Source organism: Cladosporium halotolerans, assembly GCF_011745625.1.
Source record: "Cladosporium halotolerans strain TM138-S3 chromosome Unknown Sca54, whole genome shotgun sequence".
Lineage (NCBI taxonomy): Eukaryota > Fungi > Ascomycota > Dothideomycetes > Cladosporiales > Cladosporiaceae > Cladosporium > Cladosporium halotolerans.
This window is the reverse complement of record NW_027191505.1, coordinates 18,348-41,063: the sequence shown is the minus strand read 5'-3', so window position 1 is coordinate 41,063 and position 22,716 is coordinate 18,348. Positions and strand designations below refer to the sequence as shown.

Below are 22,716 nucleotides of genomic sequence, written 5' to 3'. Positions count from 1 at the left end.
CGTGCTCGCCCCAACACGACCTAAACGACAATACAGCAACGCGGCTTCACTTTTCGACAAGCCGCCCTGAGTTGCAATGCAGGGCGCCATCGGCCCAGCTCACAGCCCTTCTGGGGCCAACACACAGACCGTGTTGATCATGCCTCCACCGCTACGCTCGAGAGGACACAAGATCAGAACCGGATAGTCACCTTTTCCATACTACGCTCGTCAAACCTGGTCCAAAAAACAAAAAGAGCATCAACTCACAAGCGACATTGCCGCCTTTCCTGGAAGATCACGAGTGTTGTATAGAAATGGAAGACACCCGGCGGAAAGACAAACACACAAAAAAACCTGAGGAGGGAATCACCCAAAGAGGTAAAAGGCCAGCGCGTGCTGCTGCATGAGATCGTGTAGCTGCCGCATCGGTCAGGTAGAACCTCCAATGACAAAACACATTCTCTCCTTTTGAACTTTGCTCCTCTATCGCTTCACCTGTATCATTGACCATGTGCCCGTGCCCGTCTCATTGACAGACCAAAGAGCCTTACTTCATTGAAAAGACGATGAGTTCCACAATCACCGAGCAAGCCAGACGGGGAAACTCCTCGTTTCACTTCGATTGATTTCATTTCGATTCGACACACGACTAGAGCAAAAAGCAAGCTCAGCGCGCAAAACCTACATACAACCCAGACCCCGATGCTTTAAATCCTTGTCCCCCATACCCAGCCAGCCGTTCCCGTCCTTTACCCAGCCCCGAAGAAGCTCTCGAGAATCCACTCCCAAGTACACGTGGCCGCCCAACCCGTTTGATCGTGAGAGGCATGGTATGGTATGATCTGGCCGCCGTATGTATTTGTCCCGCTTTCCGACTCCGTGTTCCCTTCGCGCTCTGGGCAGAAGAAAGAAGATTATGTAAAAGAAAGGCCCAGAACACTCCTTGCGCCAGATTCGCCAGCCCATTCGGATAAAGTCAAGCACATCAACCGTACTGTAGGATATCATTTTCTCGATCTCGCAGATCCCCGGGTGCCTTCTCAGTAGCTCAGCCTCGGCCAGTCAAATTATCTGCTGAAAGTTCGTTCGTTTGATGTTCAGTCCTTCGTCTTGGACGCAGTCGGCCAGCCTTAAAGCTTCCCATGCCTGGCCTTGAAGACAGCGACCTTGTCATCGTAGAACAGAATCTCCCTCAGCCTCAGCTTTGCCGCTCTGCCCGCTTTCCGACTCCCGCGCGCAAGGCCATCGGAATCGGAGTCGGAATCCGTAAGCTCGTCGTCAAAATCGTCATCGTCGTCGTCGTCGTCATCATCGTCGTCGTGCTCAGCATCGCTCTCCGTCTCCTCGTCAGCGCCGTCGCTATCCGGATCCAGCTCGTCGTCGTCTTCGTCATCATCGTCCTCCACGTCGTCCTCCTCGCCTTCCGAGCCAGGCAATCCGCCAGCCATCGAGACCAGGCCGAGATGCGCCGTGTCGGCGCGCGCATCCCAGTCTCTGCGGCTTTCGAGGATCTCGAAGCATTTAGTTCCGACGCCCATGTAGCACAATTCGACCTCGGGGCGGAGGGCGACGATGTCGACGACTTGGAGGGCGAGCTCGCGGGGATCGGTATTGCTGCCGTGGACGTGGTCGGCGAGGAAGGGAATGTATAGGCTGCGGAGGTGAGGAATTGAAGGCAGCTGCTGGAGGAAGAAATGCTGGGAAGGCGTGGCGTTAGTGAGACTCTGTATGTTGGAAAAAAGGATCTTGCTTACCCAATCGTGGTAATCGATCGCCATGCCCAGCTCGCGAAGGCTTGACATCCTGCCGCTGCAAATGAAGGTGAGGATGTCACGAGTCAACATCCAGCGACGCCATCTGCTCGAATTTGTCGGGTGACCATCAGGGCCTTTCTCGGAACTGTCGATGAGGACCTTCTTCAAGCTTGATCGATGTCTTCGCAGGGGGCCGCGGTAGATGGCATCCACAGATACTGTCGAGGTGTAGGAGCGGCCTTCTTGCAGGAAGAGCACCTCCAGGCTGTTCGGCGCAAGAGTCTCCTTGAGGAAGGATATGAGTGCCGGAGATACGGTATTTGTGTGCACGCGTTTGAGGTTCAGGTGGTACTGCATTTCAACATCAGACGATGCAAGGGAATGTTTGCCGCTCTTTCGAGGAGAGCCGTTTGTGCTTCGCCGAGGAGTGGGATATGTTGGAGACTTTGGCGTTGGACAGAAGCTTCGCTTCAATGTCTTCCAGAGAGCTTCATGGTGTTGACAGTGCAAAATAGTCAGCGAAGTGAGTGTCGACCAGTCGATTGCCTTCTGAAGCACAGGTATTGACAAGGGCACGCGCTCCATTTCCAGAACTTCGAGTCGTAGCCTTTGTTGAAGATGAGGTTCCACGGGGCTTTCAAGCTCTGCTATTGTCTCCGGAGATACAGCAGGTGCGAGTTTAGCTAGCTCGGGAATCACGGAAGGCCCCTCCGTTGGAAATGGTTGAGGAGACGCGCATCGGCTGCTGGCAATCAGTGGATCGGTATCGAAGGCAGCACCAGTGCCGGGCGGACTCAGAGTTGGCGACAGGACTGTTGGAGGTGGCGAGGTGAGAGCTCCTGCTGCAATTGGCTCATTGGGAGCCTCAGCGGGCACAATCATGGCTGGAATTGCAACGCGTGATGGACTTTCGATTCTAACTTCCGGAGGCGGAGGAGTTTGACGTCGTGGCCTCGTGGGAAGCACCCTCTTCGGCCTCACATCGTGAACGAATCCCATAAGCGTTCCCAGAACGCCCCCAAGCCTTTTCTCCCCAATTGTAAGAAAGCCAGCTGTAGGATTGTCGCGATCGACCTGCTGTGCGTTGTCGCCTTCCCATACCGTGGCCCAGTCTCTAGTCATTGCATGTCTCGCCAGTCCGACGCGTAGCTCACGAAGTTTGTCGACGGACCTACCAACGAGGACCGCCATCTCGTCGAGATACGCAAGCTCATCGATGTCCAGCACGCTCAGACTGCGCATTGGTGGGAGGACAGAAAAGCTTGGGTGCTCGACCCGATCAAGATCCGCTAAGCGAATGTGTGCAGGCAGCCCAGGATTGTTGAAATTGCCTATCGCTGAATGCAGAGGTGGTGGTGCAGCGACGTATGGCGGCGGCATGGCATGAGGATGGTCCGCAGATGAATTGTCGTGCCATCGCACCCAGACCTTTTCGAGCCTGCAGTCTCCTCCATCTGCGCGTTCTGCCAACGACGAAAGGGCGAGCCAGACGTCGCGCAAAATCCCCGTGGGCATATCCCAAACGAAAGTCTCGAGCGAGCGCATTCGTGCAACAGCCAGTGCGACGAGCGTCCCAAGCATCTTCCCGCCTTCTTTCGAAATCAGGTACTCTTGCACCCAATCCGCGGGGCCGTTTCCCAGCGAGAATTTCTTGGTGTACTGTGCGTAGTGGTTGCCTCTTCTGCGCCTGACCGCCATCTCGGTCGCCTTTCCCTGACCGTTGGCCGCAAACCGATTTGTCTGATTCTCCTTGCGTTGGCGCGGCGACTCTCCGAAAACCTCCTCAGCCATAACCAGCGTCGCAAGTCCATATGTGAGCGCATCGACACCGGACCGTGGCTCGGCGTGCGTGCTGCTGTCGGGCCACACAATGTCAAAGCGAGAGTAAATGTGTGGAACCGCAAGCTGATGCAGCCCACTGTGGCAGAGCGCGAGCGACGTCAGATCATTCGTGTGCGTAACCTCGCGCACTATCTCCTTGAGGATGTCCAAGGGTAGATCCAGCAGGCCCTTCGGCTTCTTGGCTTCGCGCTCAACCGTGAGCGTCTCTTTCCCTTTGCCCTTCCACGCTCGGCTCGATCGCAATCGCGGACTGGGCACATCGGTCTCATGGCAGTCCTCGTGGAACCGCGTGCCGACGTTCTTCACGTCTTTGACGGTGTCGGGCGGAGGGTTGGGGACCGGCACAGGCGGAGGCATGCTGCTGGCGGCCGGCTTCGGGACCTGCGACGCCGTGATGGCGTAGTGCCTCGCATCGTCGTCGAAGGCGGCCGGGGTTGTTGCTTCGCTGGAAGGGCCGGCGAATGCGCTCGAGGCGGTGGCAGCGTCCATGGTGGGTGTCTTTGTCGAGGATGCAGTCGCAGCGCCGCTCACTGCTCCGACTCGGGCGCGAGAGGGCTGCTGTGTGCGTGCATAAGAATGGCAGGCGGGCGCGGCGTGGCGGAATAGCGATGGTCGGGGCGCCGGGGCGTGGGTGGCCGGCAGGGCAGGGCGGATGCGGTCAGCAGTGCTCGTGACGGGTGTTTGGGTGTAGGCGCAGGCTCAGGCGCAGGCGCAGGTGCATGGGCAGAGCCAAGGGCCGAACTGGCTCGCTGGCGGGCGGCTGGGGCTTCGGGCGCCGGTGGAGGCGCTCGAGGCGTCTCCAGCAACCACCCACAGAGACGTTGGCGGGGAAGGCGAGCTCGGGCCACGCCCCAACTTCACTTCATGGCGAAAGGCTTGGCATGGCCTTCCACGTGGAATCACGAGGTCGGTAGCAGCATCACCACATCTCTGACGGCGGGTCCTGGTATACACTCCGTCAACTATCTGTCGACAAGACACTTAACTACGATTGGGCTAGGTCCTTGCAAAATGTCTCCTTCACACTTCGCAATGGTTTGCTCTTGTTATGGAGTGAAGTGTGAAAAAGCTCTGACGACCAGATGCCTGAGGATCTTGCAACTACGTGACTGGAACAACGCTGATGGACAGGTGCCTGAGGATCTTCAGCTACGTGAATAAACAAATACAAACGCCGTGTGATCGCCATGATCGTGTTGACACAACACTCTTGACAAGCTCTCAACCAGTCCCCTCATCCATCTCAGCAACATCGCAGCAATATCACCCTCTACAACTCCACTAAACAGCAGCTTTCCAGCATGCCGACGGATCACTTCCTGTGGGTCTCGCCTTTCGTTGACTGTAACCCTTACAATCACATCATCCTCCTTGTCGGGCCGCGCAAGCAGAAGATATTCGCGCACGCCGCGTACATCAAGACTGATTCCCCCATCATCGGAGAGGTATTCCTCGAGCCAGCTACCGGCCAGTTCCGTACACTCGAGCTGCCAGACGAGGACGAGACGGTCATGCGCCATTACTTGATTTGGTCCTACGAGAAGAAGCTGCCCACCAGCCACGTCAAGTCGCTTACCGGAGGCCATGATTCTGATCCGTGCTACTCCCTCCTGGCTAGACTCTACGTTTCTGCAGAGCGTCTTGGTAACCAAGTCATCCAGCGTGACTTGATCGCCGAGTTCATTCGCCTCACCACCATCTGGAAGAATGAACTGGTCTGCCCGCCGCCGATGGACTCGGTCAACACCATCTATCGCGGAACTTCAGCCGAGTCCAAGGCCCGTCGTCTGATGGTGGACCTGCATTTGAAGTTCGGAGAGGAAAAGCTCTTGACGCCCGATTTCGACATGACATTCATCCTCGACCTCGCAAAGGCAGCGGTGGAGATGCTCCACGAGGTCAAAGAGCCGTACGACAGCTTTTTCGAGGAACTCAAGGCGGTCAACTACCAGTGATCATCTGACCGTCGCATCGGTATGAGCCCTTTGTAAGAGTGGCAAACCTCATAGTTTACTGCTGACCTGAGATTAGGAGGCGTGAATTCATACCCTGAAGCATCAGAGATTGAACGAGTACTTCGCTTCATGGCATTGATGCAGGTTCTGCTGCCGAAATTGTTCTTCAAGGGATCATCCACACACGTAAGTACCCGAGCGAGCAGTGATGAAACGAATTGAGGATTGGTATGGGGAGGATTGGTATGGGATGATTGCTATGGTCAAGATTGGTGTGGCGGACAACCATAGCACGGAGAGAGAAAGTGTGAGAAAACGGGCTTCTCAGGAGCGTTTGTTTAGATTGGGTGTATGATTGTAACTCGCACTCGAGGCAGAGGATACATCCTGTGATCTTCCTGTTTCCAACTCTCGAGCTCGTCGATATGCGTCCTTCCTCAAACAAAACTCGTATACGTGACTGTATCTCGCATGGCGAAGACGTCTTTGTGCGCATGCACGTGACTTCGCGACGCGGCGGAGGATCGCTTCTTCCTTTCATGTCCTTCGGCATTTTCCCTTCACCTCATCCTCCCAGAATTGTCCTCGATTTGTCTTCATCCTCGCAGCCTTCCGACTCCGTCTCGACCAACGAAAGGCCTTCGAGCATGGATGTGGAGAATACTTCTAAGAATCATCACGGCGTCGACTACAACCCTGAGAAAGCTGTGATTCTACTTGTCGGGCCGGAGCAGAAGCGCATGCTCGTATATGAGCAACATGCCACAGACGAGTCGGAATTCATCCTGGAAGCATTGAAGAAGCATCCGCCGACGAAACCGGGCGAGTTCCGCACCGTCGGGCTTGGAGATGAAGATCCGACGACAATGAAGCGATATCTCGACTCGATCTCTCAAGGTTGCTTTCCAACAAGTGCCATCGAATCGCTATCCGACGAGGAATCAGCCAATCTGTGCTACTTGGTGCTCGTCGAATTATATAGATCCGCCCAGCAACTCCTCCTCAACGCCCACACTCAGTTCCACATTCTCGAAGAGATCGTTCGGATCACGACTCTAAACGATTCTCAAGTCTTCTGTCCCAATGCAGAAGTCGTCAATATACAAGCAGTGGCGGGCCTAGCCGGACACGCATGCAGTAGCATTGCTCCAAGTAGCTTAACTCCAAATTTCAAGCCCTCGTCTTCGTCAAAACGCAAAAGTACAACGGTCCCCACTTCCCATTTCCCTTGTGATCCGGCAGCGCGATCCACCCCTTCCCCGTCCTCTCCGCCCAGCCATCCTCCAGCACCCTCTCAATCTCCTCCCCTAACCCCTCCACCTCAACCGCCCAAGCGATCCCGCCCTTCTTCCTCTCCTTCTCCGCCTGTAAAATCGCCTTTTCCACGACCCCATCATTCTCCTCCCTCGAGATCGAGCAAGTAGCATATAACACCCGTCCACCTAGCCTCACAGCCCTCAGCGCAGTCATGAGCAGCTGCACCTGCGTCTCCGCGATCCTCTTCGAAGAGCTCGGCGACCAGCGCGCTAGTTCCTCGACCGTGCGTCCCGAACCCGCCTTCTCCTGCGCGTGAATGATATGGCGTTCGCTCGAGCACGGCGCGTCGACGAGAACCTTGTCGTAACCCGCTGGACCAAGGGGGAACCCTTTCGCGCCCTTCGTTCCGTCGAGGCGCAGGACTTTCTGCTGTCCTGTGGCAGCGAGGCTGGCGGGGAGGTATTGCGAAAGGTTGTCTGCGAGGCGGCGGTTGCGGGTCGGGTCGATCTCGTTGGAGTGCAAGTCTCCTTTCTTTGCGCCGGGCATGGGCGGAGTCGGGGAGTCGGGTTGCAGATAGGGCCAGATAGATTGCGCTAAGGAGAGAGATTTGCCGCCGGGCGCGGCACAGAGGTCGAGGACATTGTCGCCTGGGAGGACCTGGAGAAGGTGGACTGCGAGGGCGGAGGCGGCGTCGAAGTTCCAATGGGTCAAGAGGCCGTTGGAAGACTTCTCTGGAGGTGGGAAGGGGGCCTCTCTTTGGTCGGTGGATTGTTTGTGGATGAAGCAGAGAAGGTTGTCGGCTTGGATGTCGTCTGGAGCTGACGGGAAGCGCAGGCGTTCGAGGGTGTCGGGTGAGCCTACGGCCTTGTAGAAGTCTTCTTGTGGTGCATAGCGGTTGTAGAGGGTGGTGTAGCGAGTGCCTTCCTTCAACGCCGGATAGAGCGTCTCATGCCAGCGCTCACCGTAGCGGCTGGCGGAGGCGAAATGATTCTGGAAGGCATCCAGAGGAGAAGATTGTGGCCGCTTGGTTTTAGTCATGTTTGCCACGAATGCCTGTTGTAAATTTCCAGGAAAGTGTGCGCAGCTGGACTGAAGTATGTAGGGAAACAGGAAGAGTATTGGTCCAAGGAGCATTGATTGACGATAGTAGGCGGCGAAATACTTACTGTGGAGGTGGTCAGGGGAACGATGGGACGACTAGAAGGAGAGGCAGAACAGCTCACAAGCATTGAAATGCACAGGTGCATATAGGTCAACTACGACTGCTCAATTCACAATAAATCCAGCAATGTCGCTACTGTCAATCGCCTCATCACCGTCGCCGCCTTGAAGTTGTGAAGACTGCGGGCGCGCAACGCTTCCGCACGCCAAGCAGCGCGAGTCATGTCTCCGCGCGAGCTCCTCTCAATTTTCCAGCTTCGACTTTGCAGCTCGGCGTCGACCTGCTCGAAAGTAGCATTGCGCCGCGCTGCATCCACCACAAGCCCCGACGCAGCATCGAGACGCTGCTCCGAACGATCCCGATCGATCGCGCGAAGCGAATTACCAACAAACAACCAGCTCGGCGGTACTTCTCCGACTGAGCTTTCGAACACCGACACCCGACTACAAAAGCGCGGAAAAGACCAGCAAAAATGTCGTTCCGTGGCGGAGGACGTGGAGGTTTCAGAGGCGACCGCGGCGGTGGAGGACGTGGTGGCGGAAGGGGTGGATTCCAGTCCTACGGTCCTCCTGCGACCGTAATGGGTATGCGCAGTCAACAGTTCCAATCGCGACTCTCCGCAAAGACCACCGAACAAATCGGCTAACACTCCGCGCCTCACAGAGATGGGCACCTTCATGCACGCCACCGAAGGCGAGATGGTCTGCACCTCCGTCAACCCTAAGATCCCGTACTTCAACGCCCCGATCTTCTTGGAGAACAAGTCGCAGATCGGCAAGGTCGACGAGATCCTCGGCCCGCTGAACCAGGTCTACTTCACCGTCAAGCCCAGCGACGGCATCCACGCCACCAGCTTCAAGGCTGGCGACAAGGTCTACATTGGCGGCGACAAGCTCCTCCCGCTCGAGAAGTTCCTGCCCAAGCCCAAGCCCCCGCCTGGTGCGGCCAAGGTGAAGAAGCCGAGAGGTGCTGGCGCCGCCGGCCGCGGTCGCGGTGCGCCCAGGGGCCGTGGTGCCCCCAGAGGTCGTGGTGGCTTCGGCGGCGGTCGTGGCGGCGGTGGCTTTGGTGGCCGTGGTGGCTCCAGGGGTGGCTCTGGCTTCGGCGGTCGCGGCCGTGGCACTCCCAGGGGCCGTGGCAGGGGATACTAAGCTGCTTGCGTCCTCGCTGGTTTAGGAGTGGACGATTGTGATGCATTGGCAATGGCGTTCCAGGCGAAAGAAGGAAAACTCTGGTGGGCTGTACTGTGCTCGAAAGCGCTGGGTTATGCGCCTGCTTCTTTGGTAGCAAAGCTACAGATGTTTCAATAGTAGAAAAAAGGGAAGATTCTGAAAGGCTGACGATGTCCGTGTCACGCTGTCTGTGCCGGTGATGTTGCTTGTAGGACGTGCCGCGCCGACATCTGACCCAACATGTCCAGAGCTATCCCCACCTTCCATTCAGTGTCGACAACTTGTAATGCGCCTGAGTTGCCTCCTGTCTGAGATCTGATTTATGAGAGATGAGAGGCAGAGCTCCTTCATGGATCACCAACTGCTGTCGCTTGTCGGCAATGCAGGGAATAAAACACTCGTATAACACACAATATGATGTGTTGTTCTGAAAAATGATAAAGTCGAAAATGCAATTGCAATTCTATTACCCAAATCTATATCCGCGAAAAGTAAAAAGGTGGTATCTATAGACATTAGATCGTTATCGTCCTCGAATCACTGTTGTTCGTGCTCCCTCCTCCCCTCTCTATGTTCATGATCCCAGTCCTGCTTCAATGCCACTCGCAGCGCTGAAGTTGTGCGCCAGGCGAGTCGCGCAAAAATGACTTCGAACCAGTCGCGACGCGATGTGCTGCGCACAGTCCCATTTCCCACTCCCACTCTACGCGCTCTCAGAATCCCGCCACGAGTACCATGCTGGAGTTTGCCCCATAACCGCCCTGCGTGAGACTCGCGACCGCATCGCCTGCTGCACGAGCATGGAGCACGTTCGCATCGTAGACATCCACTTTCTGGACGCCAGTCGCGCTGACGGTGCCGACAAGGTGGCGCGCAAGCGAGCGCAAGGGACCGGTGGGAGAGTACGGAAGGTAGTAATGGAGGGCAGCGAAGAAGAGGGTCGCGACGAGCAGGACGACGAGGTTGAAAGCCAGTTTCTCGCCGGGAGACATGACGTAAAGTCCTGTGTTGATCTCGTAGCGGTAGTAGGCGAGTTGTGCTTGATAGCGGACTTCGCTGGCTAGGGTGGGAATTTTGGATCGCCGGGGGAAAGAGGGCGGGTTGTAGGTCGACATCGTGAATGTCGATCGGATGGCGAAGGCTGGAGATTCTCGCGACTGAGGCTGGCTTTGCCTGACGAATGCGATCGCAAGTGGAATCGGGGAACGACAACCAGTTGTAGTTCTGTAGCCGGTTTGAAGTTGGGATGGTATGCGGAATGCGCGCCGAAATGCTGAAAAGATCGGTCTAGCGACGATTGGTATTTTTATCACGCAAGAAACAACGCTCGAAAAGCAATGAGAAACACCGGAAGGACCAGAAGAGGCGCGAAGGGTATTTGAAAAGCAGCAACCGAGGAGGACATGGGCCATCGCCGTTGCCGATGAACCCGTTGGTCACACCCAACACCCACCTACCTAGGACCGGCCTTCGCCCGATCGTTAATAATGCCCAGCGACGGTGACCTGACGATGATCGTGAGTCGCGCGCGCTCGTTGGCTTGGGCCCGAGTCGGCCTCGGAGCTCACAAAATTCTTGGGTATGAAATCACTTCCGCGGGCTACCGGATCTTCCGACTAGCACCCTTAGTGCGCTTAAGTCAGCGACCGCCATGCACGCTTGCCAGACCGCATCGTGACCGTGCAACCGTTTTCGTGACTGTTTGGTGACATGGTAAGCCTTTCATGAGGTTGGGAGCCGCAATAACGCCAGACGGCGATGTCTGGAAGGTGATCATGTAGCCGGCATCGCGAGTGGCGAGTCGGCGTTACACCGCTTGGCAGGGCCAACGTTGTGTGGTTTGGGAGATGAAGTGTGTTTAAGCTTTGGCTGGAAAGAAGGCCATGACTTCGGCAAGCGGCACGATCAATGATCCCGGCAGCCTTGTCGGCTGGGATTCGTGATGTAGTCAGGGCAAGGGCAGCTGCGGCGAACGTGCGGGAGTCTTGCCGCTGAAGTCAGGCAATAAGGCATCATCAATTAAGCTTGCCTGGCTTCAGAGACCCCCCCGCGCGTTTTAGGTTAGCGTGTTGATCCGAGTAAACACAGACAGCGGAAAGCGCTTGGGCGTGGGAGTGGTAGTGGTATTGCAAACAATGCGACCTGCGTACGACGACATCCCTCACTAACCCATACCGCAGCACACGCGCAGATTCACGGTCGCAATGTCTGCAGCGTCACCGGAAAGACCTTCCCGCCGCGCTGCGGCTCGGAGAAAGGTCGTGGTGGACGAGGATGGCAGCTCAGACATCGAAAACAGTGTCGTGAGTCGCAAACAAGACGAAAGCGAAGAGGAGGACTATACACCCGCCCCAAAGAGCACTCGCGCATCGCCGCGCCGGATGACAGCAGCAAGCACTACCGCGACACCGAGGGCAAGCACTGCCAGAAGATCCAGAGCGAGCGAATCGGTAGAGCCGTCGCAGATCTTCAGTCCGCCTGAGAGTGTTGCCGGAGAGCCATTGTCACCTACGAAGAAAGCCGCACCCAAAAGACGATCGGTGAAAGATGCCAGAGCCGCGCGCAAGAGCAGGATGTCGGGCATGTCAATAGCGCCGGACACTCCAGATCTGCAACCATCGCGTCAAAGCCTGTTGCCGACACCACAACCCTCAGAGTCGCCAGAACCTGCTTCGAGGCACGGCACACCTTTGCACGACATCACAGAGAATGCGATCAACGAGCAAACACCCAGACCCGCTTCGCGCCATACACCGACCGAGGAAGAAAATGCGACAGCCTTGGAAGACCAGACGGAAGCAACTGTCACGGCAGCCACACCAAAGCCTGAAAGCCGAGCGGAGGTCAAGAAGGTGGATGCTCAAATCACACACCTCGAGAAGCCCATGGACATTGTGGTGCGAACAAGAGCGCTGGGAGTTCCGCAATCGCAGGAGCCTATCGAGCCCAAGTCGCGCATGACTATCACCTACCTGACCTTGACGAACTTCAAATCATATGCGGGAAAGCAGGTGGTCGGCCCGTTCCACTCCTCGTTCTCGTCTGTCGTAGGACCAAACGGATCCGGAAAGTCCAACGTGATTGATTCCTTGCTCTTCGTCTTTGGTTTCCGAGCAAGCAAAATGCGTCAGGGCAAAATTTCTGCGCTCATTCACAACAGCGCGCAATTCCCGAATCTTGAGTACTGCGAAGTGGAAGTGCACTTTCAAGAGGTCATGGATCAGCCGGCCGGTGGCTCTACGGTTGTCCCGGAATCCCAGCTCGTGATTTCCCGCAGAGTGTTCAAGAACAATACAAGCAAATACTACATTAACGGCAAGACCTCGGACTTCACGACAGTCACTACTCTGCTCAAAGGCAAGGGCGTCGACCTGGACCACAAGCGTTTCCTGATCCTACAGGGTGAAGTCGAATCGATCGCGCAAATGAAGCCGAAGGCTGCGAACGAGCACGACGATGGCCTGCTGGAATACCTGGAAGACATCATTGGCACCTCCAAATACAAGACACCCATCGACGAAGCCGCCGCAGAGACTGAGCAGCTTAACGAAGTCTGCCTTGAGAAGAGCACGCGCGTCCAGCACGTCGAGAAAGAACGGAACAACCTTGAGGAAAAGAAGAACAAGGCGATCGCGTATATCCGGGACGAGAACGAACTCGCAAGCAAGCAATCTGCGCTCTACCAGATCTACGTCGCGGAGTGCAGCGATAACTTGCAAGTGACCGACGAAGCCATTGCGCAGATCCACGAGCAATTGAACGAAGAGCTTCAAAGACACCAGGGTAGCGAAGAGGAGATCAAAGACCTCGAGAGGCAGTACAAGGCCGGCAACAAGGAGTATGAGAAGCTCGAGAAGGGCACTCAAGGTATACTGAAAGAGATGGCGCAGCTCGACAAGGAAACTGTCAAGATCGACGAGAAGAAGAAATTCCTCACCAACAAGGCGAAGAAGCTTGAGAAGGCCTTTGAAAGCTCGAAGCTTGGGATCCAGGACTCCGCCACCCAAGCGAAGAACGCCGAAGACGACGTTGCACGTATCAGCGCTGAGATCGAAGAGCTCGAGCAGGAAAGGCAGGCCGAGGACGAAGAACTTGCGAGGATCAGAGAGAGCCTTAAGGGCAAGACGCAAGGTCTCAGCGATCAGATTGCCGCAAAACAGCAACAACTGGAACCCTGGAACGCAAAGATCAACGAAAAGCAGTCCTCGATGGCTGTGGCTCAGAGTGAGCTTGATATTTTGCACGAGAGGGAAAGCGCTGGCGCAACTGCCATCGCTGAGACTGAAGCCAAGATCACTACTTTGAAGCAGCAACAGGATGCGAAGACTGCCGAGATCGACGAATGCAAGACTCAGCGCAAGAGTGCCGACAAGGAGCTTCAGCGCCTGCAGAAGCAAGTCGATCAATTTGCTGCCCAGGAGCCTACGCTGAAGTCGAAAATCTCTGGTGCCCGACAGAAGGCTGATGAAGCCCGCGCGAGCTTGTCCGCCACGCAAAGCCAGGGCAACGTTCTCGCTGGCCTAACGAGGCTGAAGGAGTCAGGCCGTATTGATGGTTTTCACGGGCGTCTCGGAAACCTCGGAGCAATCGACCAGCGATTCGACGTTGCCATCTCTACGGCGTGCCCATCACTCGACAACCTCGTCGTAGACACCGTTGAGGTCGGTCAGCAGTGCATCGAATATTTGCGCAAAAACAACCTCGGCCGAGCGAACTTCATTTTGCTGGATCGCCTACCGCAACGAGACCTCTCGCAGATCCAGACTCCCGAGAACGTTCCTCGACTTTTCGACCTTGTCAAGAGCAAGCACGACCGCTTCCTCCCCGCCTTCTACAGCGTAATGCAGAATACTCTGGTCGCAAAGGATCTGGAGCAAGCGAACCGCATTGCCTACGGCGCGAAGCGCTGGAGAGTCGTGACCCTCGATGGCCAGCTGATCGACAAGTCCGGTACCATGAGTGGTGGTGGCACCAGAGTCGCTAAGGGCGGCATGTCTTCCAAGCTGAGTGCCGATGTATCAAGGGACCAGGTCGCGAAGCTGGAGGTCGACCGCGACGCCGTTGAGAAGGAGTATTCCGAGCTGCAAGACTCGTACAGAGAACTTCAGGGACAACTGCAGGACTTGCAAAATCAGATTCCTCGTCTGGACACCAAGGCCCAGAAACTTGGTCTCGAGTTGGACAGCATCGAGCGCAACATTGCCGACTCTCAGAAGCGTATCCAGGAGATCGCTGCTGAGCAACAGCCATCGAAAGCCGACAAGCAGCAGATCACAGCCCTCGAGAAAAGCATTGCCTCGATGCAGAAGGAGGTCGAGAAGCTGCAGTCCCAATCTGCCAGTATTGAGGAAGAAATCCAAGAGCTGCAGAACAAGATCATGGAAGTCGGCGGCATCAAGCTCCGCAGCCAGAAGACCAAGGTCGACGGCATCAAAGAGGAAATCGACACCCGTAACGAAGGTCTCAGTGCCGCCGAAGTCGCCAAGTCGAAGGCTGAGAAGCAGGGCAAGAAGCACGAGAAGGCTAACGCCGACGCGAGTGCAGAGCTCGAGAAGATCTCCGCCGATCTCGAGCAGGTCGAGAGCGATGTCAACACGCAGAGCAGGGATACATCCGAGTTCCGCCGTCAGGCTGAGCAGGCGCAGCAAGCGCTCGAGGACCGGAAAGAGGAACTGCAGGCGCTTAAGGCCCAGCTTGACGAGCAGATTGCCGAGCTGAATGAGACCCGCGGCGCTGAGGTTGAGATGCGGAACAAGCTTGAGGAGAACCAAAAGATTCTTGTCGACAATCAGAAGCGCCTTAAGTACTGGGAGGAGAAGCACTCGAAGCTTTCTCTCCAAAACGTCAGCGAGGAAGGCGAAGAGCACGAGCCCGAACCCATGCCTCAGCTCTCCCGTGACGAGCTTGAGGACCTCGACAAAGAGTCCCTCAAAGCTGCCATCGCCAGTCTGGAAGAGCGCACCAGCTCTCATGTGGAACTCACCGTACTAGCCGAGTATCGCCGCCGCGTGGAAGAGCATGCCAGCCGCCTCGAAGACCTTAACACAGCTCTCACCGCTCGTGACACGGCCAAGAAGCGCACCGATGATCTGCGCCGGCTGCGTCTGGAAGGCTTCATGGAAGGCTTCTCGCTCATCTCCATGCGTCTGAAAGAAATGTACCAGATGATTACAATGGGTGGTAATGCGGAGCTGGAGCTCGTCGACTCGCTCGATCCTTTCGCCGAAGGCATCCTCTTCAGCGTGATGCCTCCCAAGAAGAGCTGGAAGAACATCAGCAACCTGTCTGGTGGCGAGAAGACGCTGAGCTCGCTGGCGCTGGTATTTGCGCTTCATCACTACAAGCCGACGCCGCTTTACGTGATGGACGAGATCGATGCTGCGCTGGACTTCAAGAATGTAAGTTGAGCCATGAATCAAGCTCAAAGACGAATAGTGAACATTGCTGACACGTTGCTTCAACAGGTTTCGATTGTCGCGGCGTACATCAAGGAGCGCACCAAGAACGCTCAGTTCATTGTCATTTCGCTGCGCAACAACATGTTCGAGCTTGCGTCACGTCTTGTTGGCGTTTACAAAGTCAATCACATGGTAAGGATTCTCTCTAGTCCAACGTCCATTCAGCTCCGTCCTCTGACAATCTGGTAGACGAAGAGTGTAACAGTCGAGAACAAGGACTACATCACCGCACGTTAAGGATGTCTTTTTGCGGGTGATTCTGGACTGGTACGGTGCGCATGATGGTCAACATGGTTAATGAGGCGTTGTTGTGTATATGGGTTCAGGAAAGGAAAGGCTGGGATATCACGATCCCACGACGGAGAAGTCTTTTCGGCGTAATGCCATTGCTGCTAGTCACTTTCGTATTTCCTTTTGACGTGGTCTTCAATACAATACCCAAAGTTGTCGCTTGAATGCGGCTCATTGTGTAGTCACTCAATTGTATTCACAGGGCTTTTCTGATCATCTGCCTTCCCTTCAACAGTCGGTCGTTCTTCAGTACGCTGGTCTGTGCGGCGACACGGAATTCGCATAGCAAACGTCATGAGGAAACGTGCAACACTAGGCTTTTGCAGCTCAAAGCTGCATTGATTTACTAATGAACGTCGGCTCGTAGAGGTCGAGACTACACCAGGAACGTATTCACGAATAATGAACTAGAGCATGTCCACGAACAAAGCCGCGTTGAAAGCGGCAAAGACCGCGCTCGACGCTGAGGACTACGAGACAGTCGTCACGCAAGCGCAGGTAGTCCTCGCCTCAGACTCGCAAAACTACACCGCGCGCCTGTTTCTCGGCCGAGCCTTCGAGAAGCAAGGCCAATTTGACAACGCGGCCGAAACATATCGCAAAGCCGCTGACTCCAAGCCCGACGAAGCGCAGGCATGGCTTGGGCTGTGCAGCGTGTTTGAAGCGCAAGGGGTGAAGAAAGTCGATGAGTATATCGACGCCGCAGTCCGCGTGGGAGAGATCCATGTTGCCGCCGAAGATGCGCATCGCTGCCAGACCATTATCGACAAAGTCGTGGGCTTCGCGAAGCAGCAGGGGACAGCTGAGCAGCACAAGCGAGCGCTCCGTGTGACCCTCCCTGGGAGCCCAGTATACGACTTCCTCGAAGGCCGGCTCCCGCATCCTTCGCTGGGCTTCACGCGGCTCGCCGAGATTACCGAGGAGCAAGAGGCCCAGCGGATCAAGACCGAAATCAGCAATCGCCGGACTCGCATCGGAGCCCGGGTGGGCCAGGTTACGACTGAAGTGAAGCGTGAAGTCTACGGAAAGAGCGAACTCGAGGAGCTCTACCAGAGTATCATCAACTGGACTAACGAGGATGAGGTGCGCCGCGAGTATGAGGAGAAGCTCCTCGCGCGGGCGCACGAGGTCCTTCTGGTGTTGCCTTCAGAGCAGAAAGCGGCCAAACTGGACCAGGTGCTCGGCATTGCAGAGGGTATGGTGATTATTCACCACCCGCATCAATTGGCCTGGGACTTAGTCTTGGAGACGCGAGACTTCGACAACTTGCAGGACCTGGATGCCAACATTCTCCGAGAATATGTCAGCTTCTTCCCGGAGAGTGGGCTTGGCCGTATTCTCAAAGCCTGGTTGAGCAGCGAGCTCTGTCCGTTCCCGCCACCGAAGAAGGACGAGAGCGAAAAATCTGACGAGCCTGAAGAGACTCTCAACGCAGAAGATCGCTTGGCTATGATGACCGAGGGCGTTTCGAAAGCGGATCACTCACCGTTCGCCTACCGGTTGGCCTGTGACTACTTCCTGCACCTCGAGGAGCACCAGACGGTGGTAGAGACCTCGCGTTCCGGGCTCGAGATTCTGTCAGTGGAGTCTTCAAGGCTCAATTTGAGCCTCCAAAACACCAAAGACGCATTGAACAGCGTTCTGGGAACCGCTCTTGTCCATTACCAAGCGCCACGAAACCATGCTGAAGCCAAGCGTCTTTTCGAAGACATTCTCCAGAGGAAACCGAAATCGACGCCGGCTCTTATCGGCCTCGGCTTGATCTTCGAAGAGATCGAGAACTACAACGCTGCCATTGACTTCTTGCAACAAGCCCTTAGCGAAGATCCCGGCAACGTGCAGGTCGGCACCGAGCTTGCTTGGTGTAAAGCTCTCAATGGAGACAACGCCACTGCTAGAGACGAGCTAGAAAACTACCTTCCGAAATGGAGGACTGATGACCCACGAGCCAGAGATCTTCGCGCGCAGTGTCTCTACCGCATTGGAATCTGCATGTGGAACCTTGACGATTCCAAAATCGCTCGCAAAGACCGCAGCGGTGCTTACGCTCGCTTCCTTTCAGCCATCAAAACAAACGTCAACTTTGCGCCTGCATACACGAGCCTTGGCCAATATTATGAAATCTATGCAAAGGACAAGAAGCGGGCGCGTCAATGTTACCAGAAGGCCTTCGAGCTCTCACCCGCGGAAACAGACGCAGCCGAGCGCCTTGCCCGCTCCTTCGCCAACAGAGGAGAATGGGAGATTGTCGAAGTCATCTCCCAGCGTGTCATCGACTCTGGCAGAGCCAGACCACCACCCGGTTCTAAGAGAAAGGGCTTGAGCTGGCCGTACTCCGCGATCGGTGTCGTGCAGATGAACAAACAAGAATATCAGCAGGCGATCGTTTCATTCCTGGCTGCCCTCCGCATCAGTCCGGATGACTATCAGTCTTACGTAGGTCTGGGTGAAAGCTATCACAACTCTGGTCGGTACAACTCTGCGAGTCGTACATTCAACTTTGCACTCGAACCACATGATGATGGAAAGATGAAGATCACTGGCGAGACGTGGTTCGCCAAGTATATGCTCGCGAATGTGCACAGAGAGTTGGGCGAATACCAGGAAGCCGTGGATGGCCTCCAGGCAGTGCTGGAAGAGCGCCCATCTGAGTTTGGCGTACTGGTCTCCCTTCTGCAGACTTTCGTGGAGCGTGCGTGGCATTGCGTTGAGACTGGGCTGTTTGGTCAGGCTGTTGACAACTGCAATGAAGCCATTGCTACAGCCGTGATAGTTGCGAAAGACAACCCTCAGGCCTTCAATCTGTGGAAGTCAGTCGGCGATGCCAGTATAACTTTCTCCTGGGTGCTCTCTGGCAGCGACAGATTTCCTTTGCCAGAACTAACCACCCTGCTTAATGGCGAGGGACATGATGATGCACTCTCGCAGCTAGCAGAGGTGGACGGTATTCGTGCAAGCAGTCTGACCGGCGACCAATCGCCTGAATCTGCTCTGCCGCAACCGGTTGTAGCTGGAATTCTAGCATACAAGCGTGCCATCTACTCATCAACGCACGACATTCACGCGCAAGCCGTGGCTTGGTACAACCTCGGCTGGGCAGAACATCGTGCGTTTTCTTTGATTGATGGTAAGTCTGGAAAGAAATATCTCAAGGCAGCCGTGAGGTCTTTCAAGCGAGCCATCGAGATGGAGGCTGGCAATGCTGAGTTCTGGAACGCTCTTGGTGTGGTCACGACCACCTTGAACCCTCAAGTCGCTCAGCACTCTTTCGTCCGTTCGTTACACTTGAACGAACTCAACGCGAAGGTGTGGACGAACCTGGGTGTGCTTTACACGTTGCAAAATGACTACGAGCTGGCGCACCAAGCGTTTGGACGCGCCCAATCCACAGATCCCGACTACGCCCACGCATGGGTCGGCGAGGGCTTAATCGCTTTGATGCTCGGCGACACGAAAGAAGCACTCAATCACTTCACGCACGCTTTTGAGATCTCCGACTCGGCATCAGTCATATCTAAGCGCCAATACGCTCTGTCCACCTTCGACCACCTCTTGACATCACCCGACGTCTCCAACGACTTGTCTGCGCTCATCGAGCCCTTGTTCGCCCTCGAACAGCTCCGCGCTCAAGCACCCCAAGACCTACCCTACAAGCACCTCTCCGCCCTCTTCCTTGAGCGCGTCGGCAACTTCGAAGACGCAACCGCCCTCCTCACACAGCTCTGCGCGAGCGCCGAAGCAGAATACGAGACGTCCGAATCTCCCTCCGCCCTTGCCCGCTTCGCCCACGCCAAAGCCGACCTGGCGCGCTGCCACCTCGCCGCACAGTCCTTCGCCGCCGCCTCCGAAGATGCTACAACAGCCCTCGACCTCTCCGCCGACGAAGAAACCAGCGGCCTCACCCCCGAAGCCCGTCAAGCGCTGCGCCTCTCCGCCCACCTAACCGCCGGCCTAGCAGCACACAACCTCCAGCGCACAACAGACGCCATAACCATGTTCCGCGCCGCGCTGGAAGAAAGCTCCCACAGCCCCTCAGTCGTCTGCCTACTCGCCCAAGTCCTCTGGGCGCACGGCGGCACCGACGAGAAAGCCGCCGCGCGCGAGCAGCTGTTCGAGTGCTTCGAAGCGAACCCCTCGCACGCGGGCGTCATGACGCCGCTGGGCGCCATCGCGGCGCTGGACGACGATGCTGAGACCAGCGGCGCGGTGCGGGATGACCTGCTGGCGCTCAGGACGAACGCAGAACTCCAGCCTGCAGAGCAGAGCCAGATTGACAGCCTGCTGCTAGCACTCGCGTCACTCTCTGGCGAGGGAGAGAAGGACCCGCTAGCGACGGCGCAATCGACCGCATTGCTGCACCCGTCTCGCAGTTCGGCTTGGAGCGCTCTCGCGTCTCTGTCTGGCGACGCGCATGCTTCGGCGATGGCGCTGCAGACAGCGCAGAAGAGCGTGCCACCGGCTGGTAGCTCGAGCGCGCAAGAGCTCGCCGGGGCATTTGCAGGAGCCGGCAGTGTGGCGGATGCGCAGCGCGCGGTTGTGGTCGCGCCGTGGGAGGCGGTTGGGTGGGGGAGTTTGGCGGAGGGGGTCGCGGTGTGAGGTTGACGGTCGATACGGGAAGCAAAGCGTTTGGGACCTTCGATGAGACGAAGTGGGATGGAGTGATTTTGAGCATGATGCACAGAATATCTAGTCGCATGTTCCACGGCACGTAGCTAATATTTCAGAAAGTGAACACGAAATATATGATATGGAACTTCGGAGATCGATCGTCATATCGCACTACAAGAAAGAAGAAAGGACTTTCTTGTGAAGAACATTTTATCAAATATTTGAGTCGAGGTATCTTTTGGTTTTACCATTACATTGCACGTTGCCCCGTCCAGATCCAGTCCTCATGTTTTCAAAGCATGGGACCCTCCTCTTCCTGCCAAAGGGCGTTCGTCCCAGTCCTTCCAGCTCTCTGTATTCGATGCCGCCAGAAGAGGCGGTCACGCAGCAGATGAATACAAAAAACGCCATGCTTTCTCGTGCATTTAGACTCTCCCAAACGCCAGCGCTGGTGATGCGATATGCGAAATGCAATGCAGAGCGACAATGCCTCCCTCTCCGCCACACAAAATCCTTAAAACGCCCCCGACTGCTTCAAGACAAGCCTCCGATGACCAAACAAGAGCAAATGTAGCCCAAGACAAAACAAGGAAACACAACACAGCGAGAATCCTACTCTGCCGCGTCCCTCCTCTCATTCACACTGCCCGCCAACTTCTTGCCGACCTCATAGCTGCTGATCATGATCGCGCACGCCGGTGCGACCTTCAAACACCTCGCCGCCCAGCCCTTGAACAAGCCCGACATGCCCTCCGTGCAGTAGATGTGCCACAGGAAACGCGGCATGGCGCGGTTCTCTGGCATGTCCTTCGCGCGCGCCGCGCCGTCGTGGAGGACAGTCTGCTGCCGCGTCTTGCCGACATCGAAGGGCGTCGTGAAGAAAGCCGCAATGCCGCCAGACGCCGCACCGGCGAGGAAGGAATCCGCCAGGACGGTGGAATGCGAGAGCTCTGAGCGCGAGCGCGGGCGGCCGAGGGCCGGGTCCGAGGCGTGCTGGCGCTCGCGGGCCTGGTGCAGGCGTTCGCGGCCGAACTCGTAGCCCCACCAGTAGAAAGCAGAGAAGGGGACGTCGCGCCAGAGGGTGAGGGAGAGGCCGCGCCAGAGGGAAGTGTAGCCTTCGGCGGAGACGACGTCGCGCATGCCGAGCAGGGTTGCGCGCATGATGCCTTTTTCCTGGGAGCGCGAGGCCTGCATTCGCGTGCGGAGCATTTCGATCGGGGAGACGGCGATGGCAGCGATGACGCGGGCGAGGGAGCCTGCGGCGAGGGGTGCGTAGGCATCGCTGATGCGGTCCTTCATGGGGCTCTTGCGGCTGGTACGGAGCCAGTCATAGCCTGCGAAGTAGATGACGTTGGCTGGTACGGCCATCATGAGCGTCGGGCTGAGGCCGCGCCAGAGGGTGAAGATGCCTTCATTGCGGGCGATCTTGCGCAAGCCGTCCAAGGTAGAGTTGATGGTACGGCGCTGGGTCTCTTCTGCCGCACAGTCAGAGGCTGCTGCGGACGCGGAGGTATTCAAAGTGGCAGCGGCGGAGGACGAGGATGAGGATGCGGGCGCGGCGACACAGAATTGGGACTGGTTCTGCACCCAGAAGACTTCACGACAGCAGGCGCTGACACCGAGATCGGGAGGGAGCTGGATGAAGGAAGGCAAGCGGACGGAGTGGGACGGACTTGTCTGGGCTTGGAGGCGGACGCGGACGACATCGAGGGGCGTGACTGGAAGGGTGTGTTAGTGAGGGTGGTCGCGTGGGCATTGGGATGGATAGCAGCATCGTACCCAGCAATGATGTCAAGAGTGAGCCGGTCGTGGCGGACAGCATCTTTTGGGTCACGGATGTGTCGACCTCGACCGGCTTGCCGATTACGTTGGGCTCGGAGGGCATGTCTAATGCGCCATTGCCGGCCGGAGTGAGTAATCTGTCGTGGCGCTGTCCTTGTGTGTGCATCGAGGCCATGTCTGCCTTATCTCCCTCCTGTTGCTGTGCCGCGCCAGCCAGCGCGGGGAGCTCTCGTGTGGTAGTTCCAGGATATGGTTGTGGTCGTGGAGTAGAGGATTGATGAATGTATGTGGGTGTATGCTCGGCGACGATGTCGATGGCGATGTGGGAGGTGGTGAGAGGGAGAGCGTGAGGTGCGATTGCGCGAGAGGCGAGATGTTTCGTGCCGGCGGCGGGCTAGACGCGGACCAAAATGATGGGCAGTATGGGCGTCACTCCAAAATCACGGCTAGCGCATT

At 56.5% G+C, this 22,716-nt stretch overlaps 7 protein-coding genes across 7 annotated transcripts; 3 read left to right on the top strand and 4 right to left on the bottom strand.

The window, feature by feature from the left end:
* Positions 1–1,112: 1,112 nt before the first annotated feature.
* WHR41_08999 (uncharacterized protein) lies at positions 1,113–4,242 on the bottom strand (the record flags this gene model as incomplete). Its single annotated transcript, XM_069377603.1, has 2 exons — positions 1,737–4,242; positions 1,113–1,679 (listed from the first exon to the last, which is right to left on the bottom strand). Exons 1-2 carry the CDS (start codon positions 4,065–4,067, stop codon positions 1,113–1,115), a joined length of 2,898 nt encoding a protein of 965 aa, XP_069225421.1. The 5' UTR covers positions 4,068–4,242.
* Positions 4,243–6,703: 2,461 nt separating this feature from the next.
* Positions 6,704–7,828, bottom strand: WHR41_08998 (uncharacterized protein; the record flags this gene model as incomplete). The annotated part of the gene is made up of 1 exon (XM_069377602.1): positions 6,704–7,828. The coding sequence occupies one exon, from the start codon at positions 7,826–7,828 to the stop codon at positions 6,704–6,706; it is 1,125 nt and encodes a 374-aa protein (XP_069225420.1).
* A 393-nt stretch (positions 7,829–8,221) lies between these two features.
* WHR41_08997 (uncharacterized protein) lies at positions 8,222–9,100 on the top strand (the record flags this gene model as incomplete). Its single annotated transcript, XM_069377601.1, has 2 exons — positions 8,222–8,536; positions 8,616–9,100. Exons 1-2 carry the CDS (start codon positions 8,425–8,427, stop codon positions 9,098–9,100), a joined length of 597 nt encoding a protein of 198 aa, XP_069225397.1. The 5' UTR covers positions 8,222–8,424.
* A 734-nt stretch (positions 9,101–9,834) lies between these two features.
* WHR41_08996 (uncharacterized protein) lies at positions 9,835–10,236 on the bottom strand (the record flags this gene model as incomplete). The annotated part of the gene is made up of 1 exon (XM_069377600.1): positions 9,835–10,236. One exon carries the CDS (start codon positions 10,234–10,236, stop codon positions 9,835–9,837), a length of 402 nt encoding a protein of 133 aa, XP_069225416.1.
* A 1,015-nt stretch (positions 10,237–11,251) lies between these two features.
* On the top strand, positions 11,252–16,086 carry WHR41_08995 (uncharacterized protein). The gene is made up of 3 exons (XM_069377599.1): positions 11,252–15,519; positions 15,586–15,711; positions 15,769–16,086. Exons 1-3 carry the CDS (start codon positions 11,326–11,328, stop codon positions 15,814–15,816), a joined length of 4,368 nt encoding a protein of 1,455 aa, XP_069225415.1. The 5' UTR covers positions 11,252–11,325; the 3' UTR covers positions 15,817–16,086.
* Positions 16,087–16,284: 198 nt separating this feature from the next.
* Positions 16,285–20,466, top strand: WHR41_08994 (uncharacterized protein; the record flags this gene model as incomplete). The annotated part of the gene is made up of 1 exon (XM_069377598.1): positions 16,285–20,466. The coding sequence occupies one exon, from the start codon at positions 16,285–16,287 to the stop codon at positions 20,464–20,466; it is 4,182 nt and encodes a 1,393-aa protein (XP_069225414.1).
* A 204-nt stretch (positions 20,467–20,670) lies between these two features.
* WHR41_08993 (uncharacterized protein) lies at positions 20,671–22,639 on the bottom strand. The gene is made up of 3 exons (XM_069377597.1): positions 22,258–22,639; positions 22,152–22,196; positions 20,671–21,953 (listed from the first exon to the last, which is right to left on the bottom strand). Exons 1-3 carry the CDS (start codon positions 22,433–22,435, stop codon positions 21,091–21,093), a joined length of 1,086 nt encoding a protein of 361 aa, XP_069225419.1. The 5' UTR covers positions 22,436–22,639; the 3' UTR covers positions 20,671–21,090.
* Between the last annotated feature and the right edge of the window lie 77 nt (positions 22,640–22,716).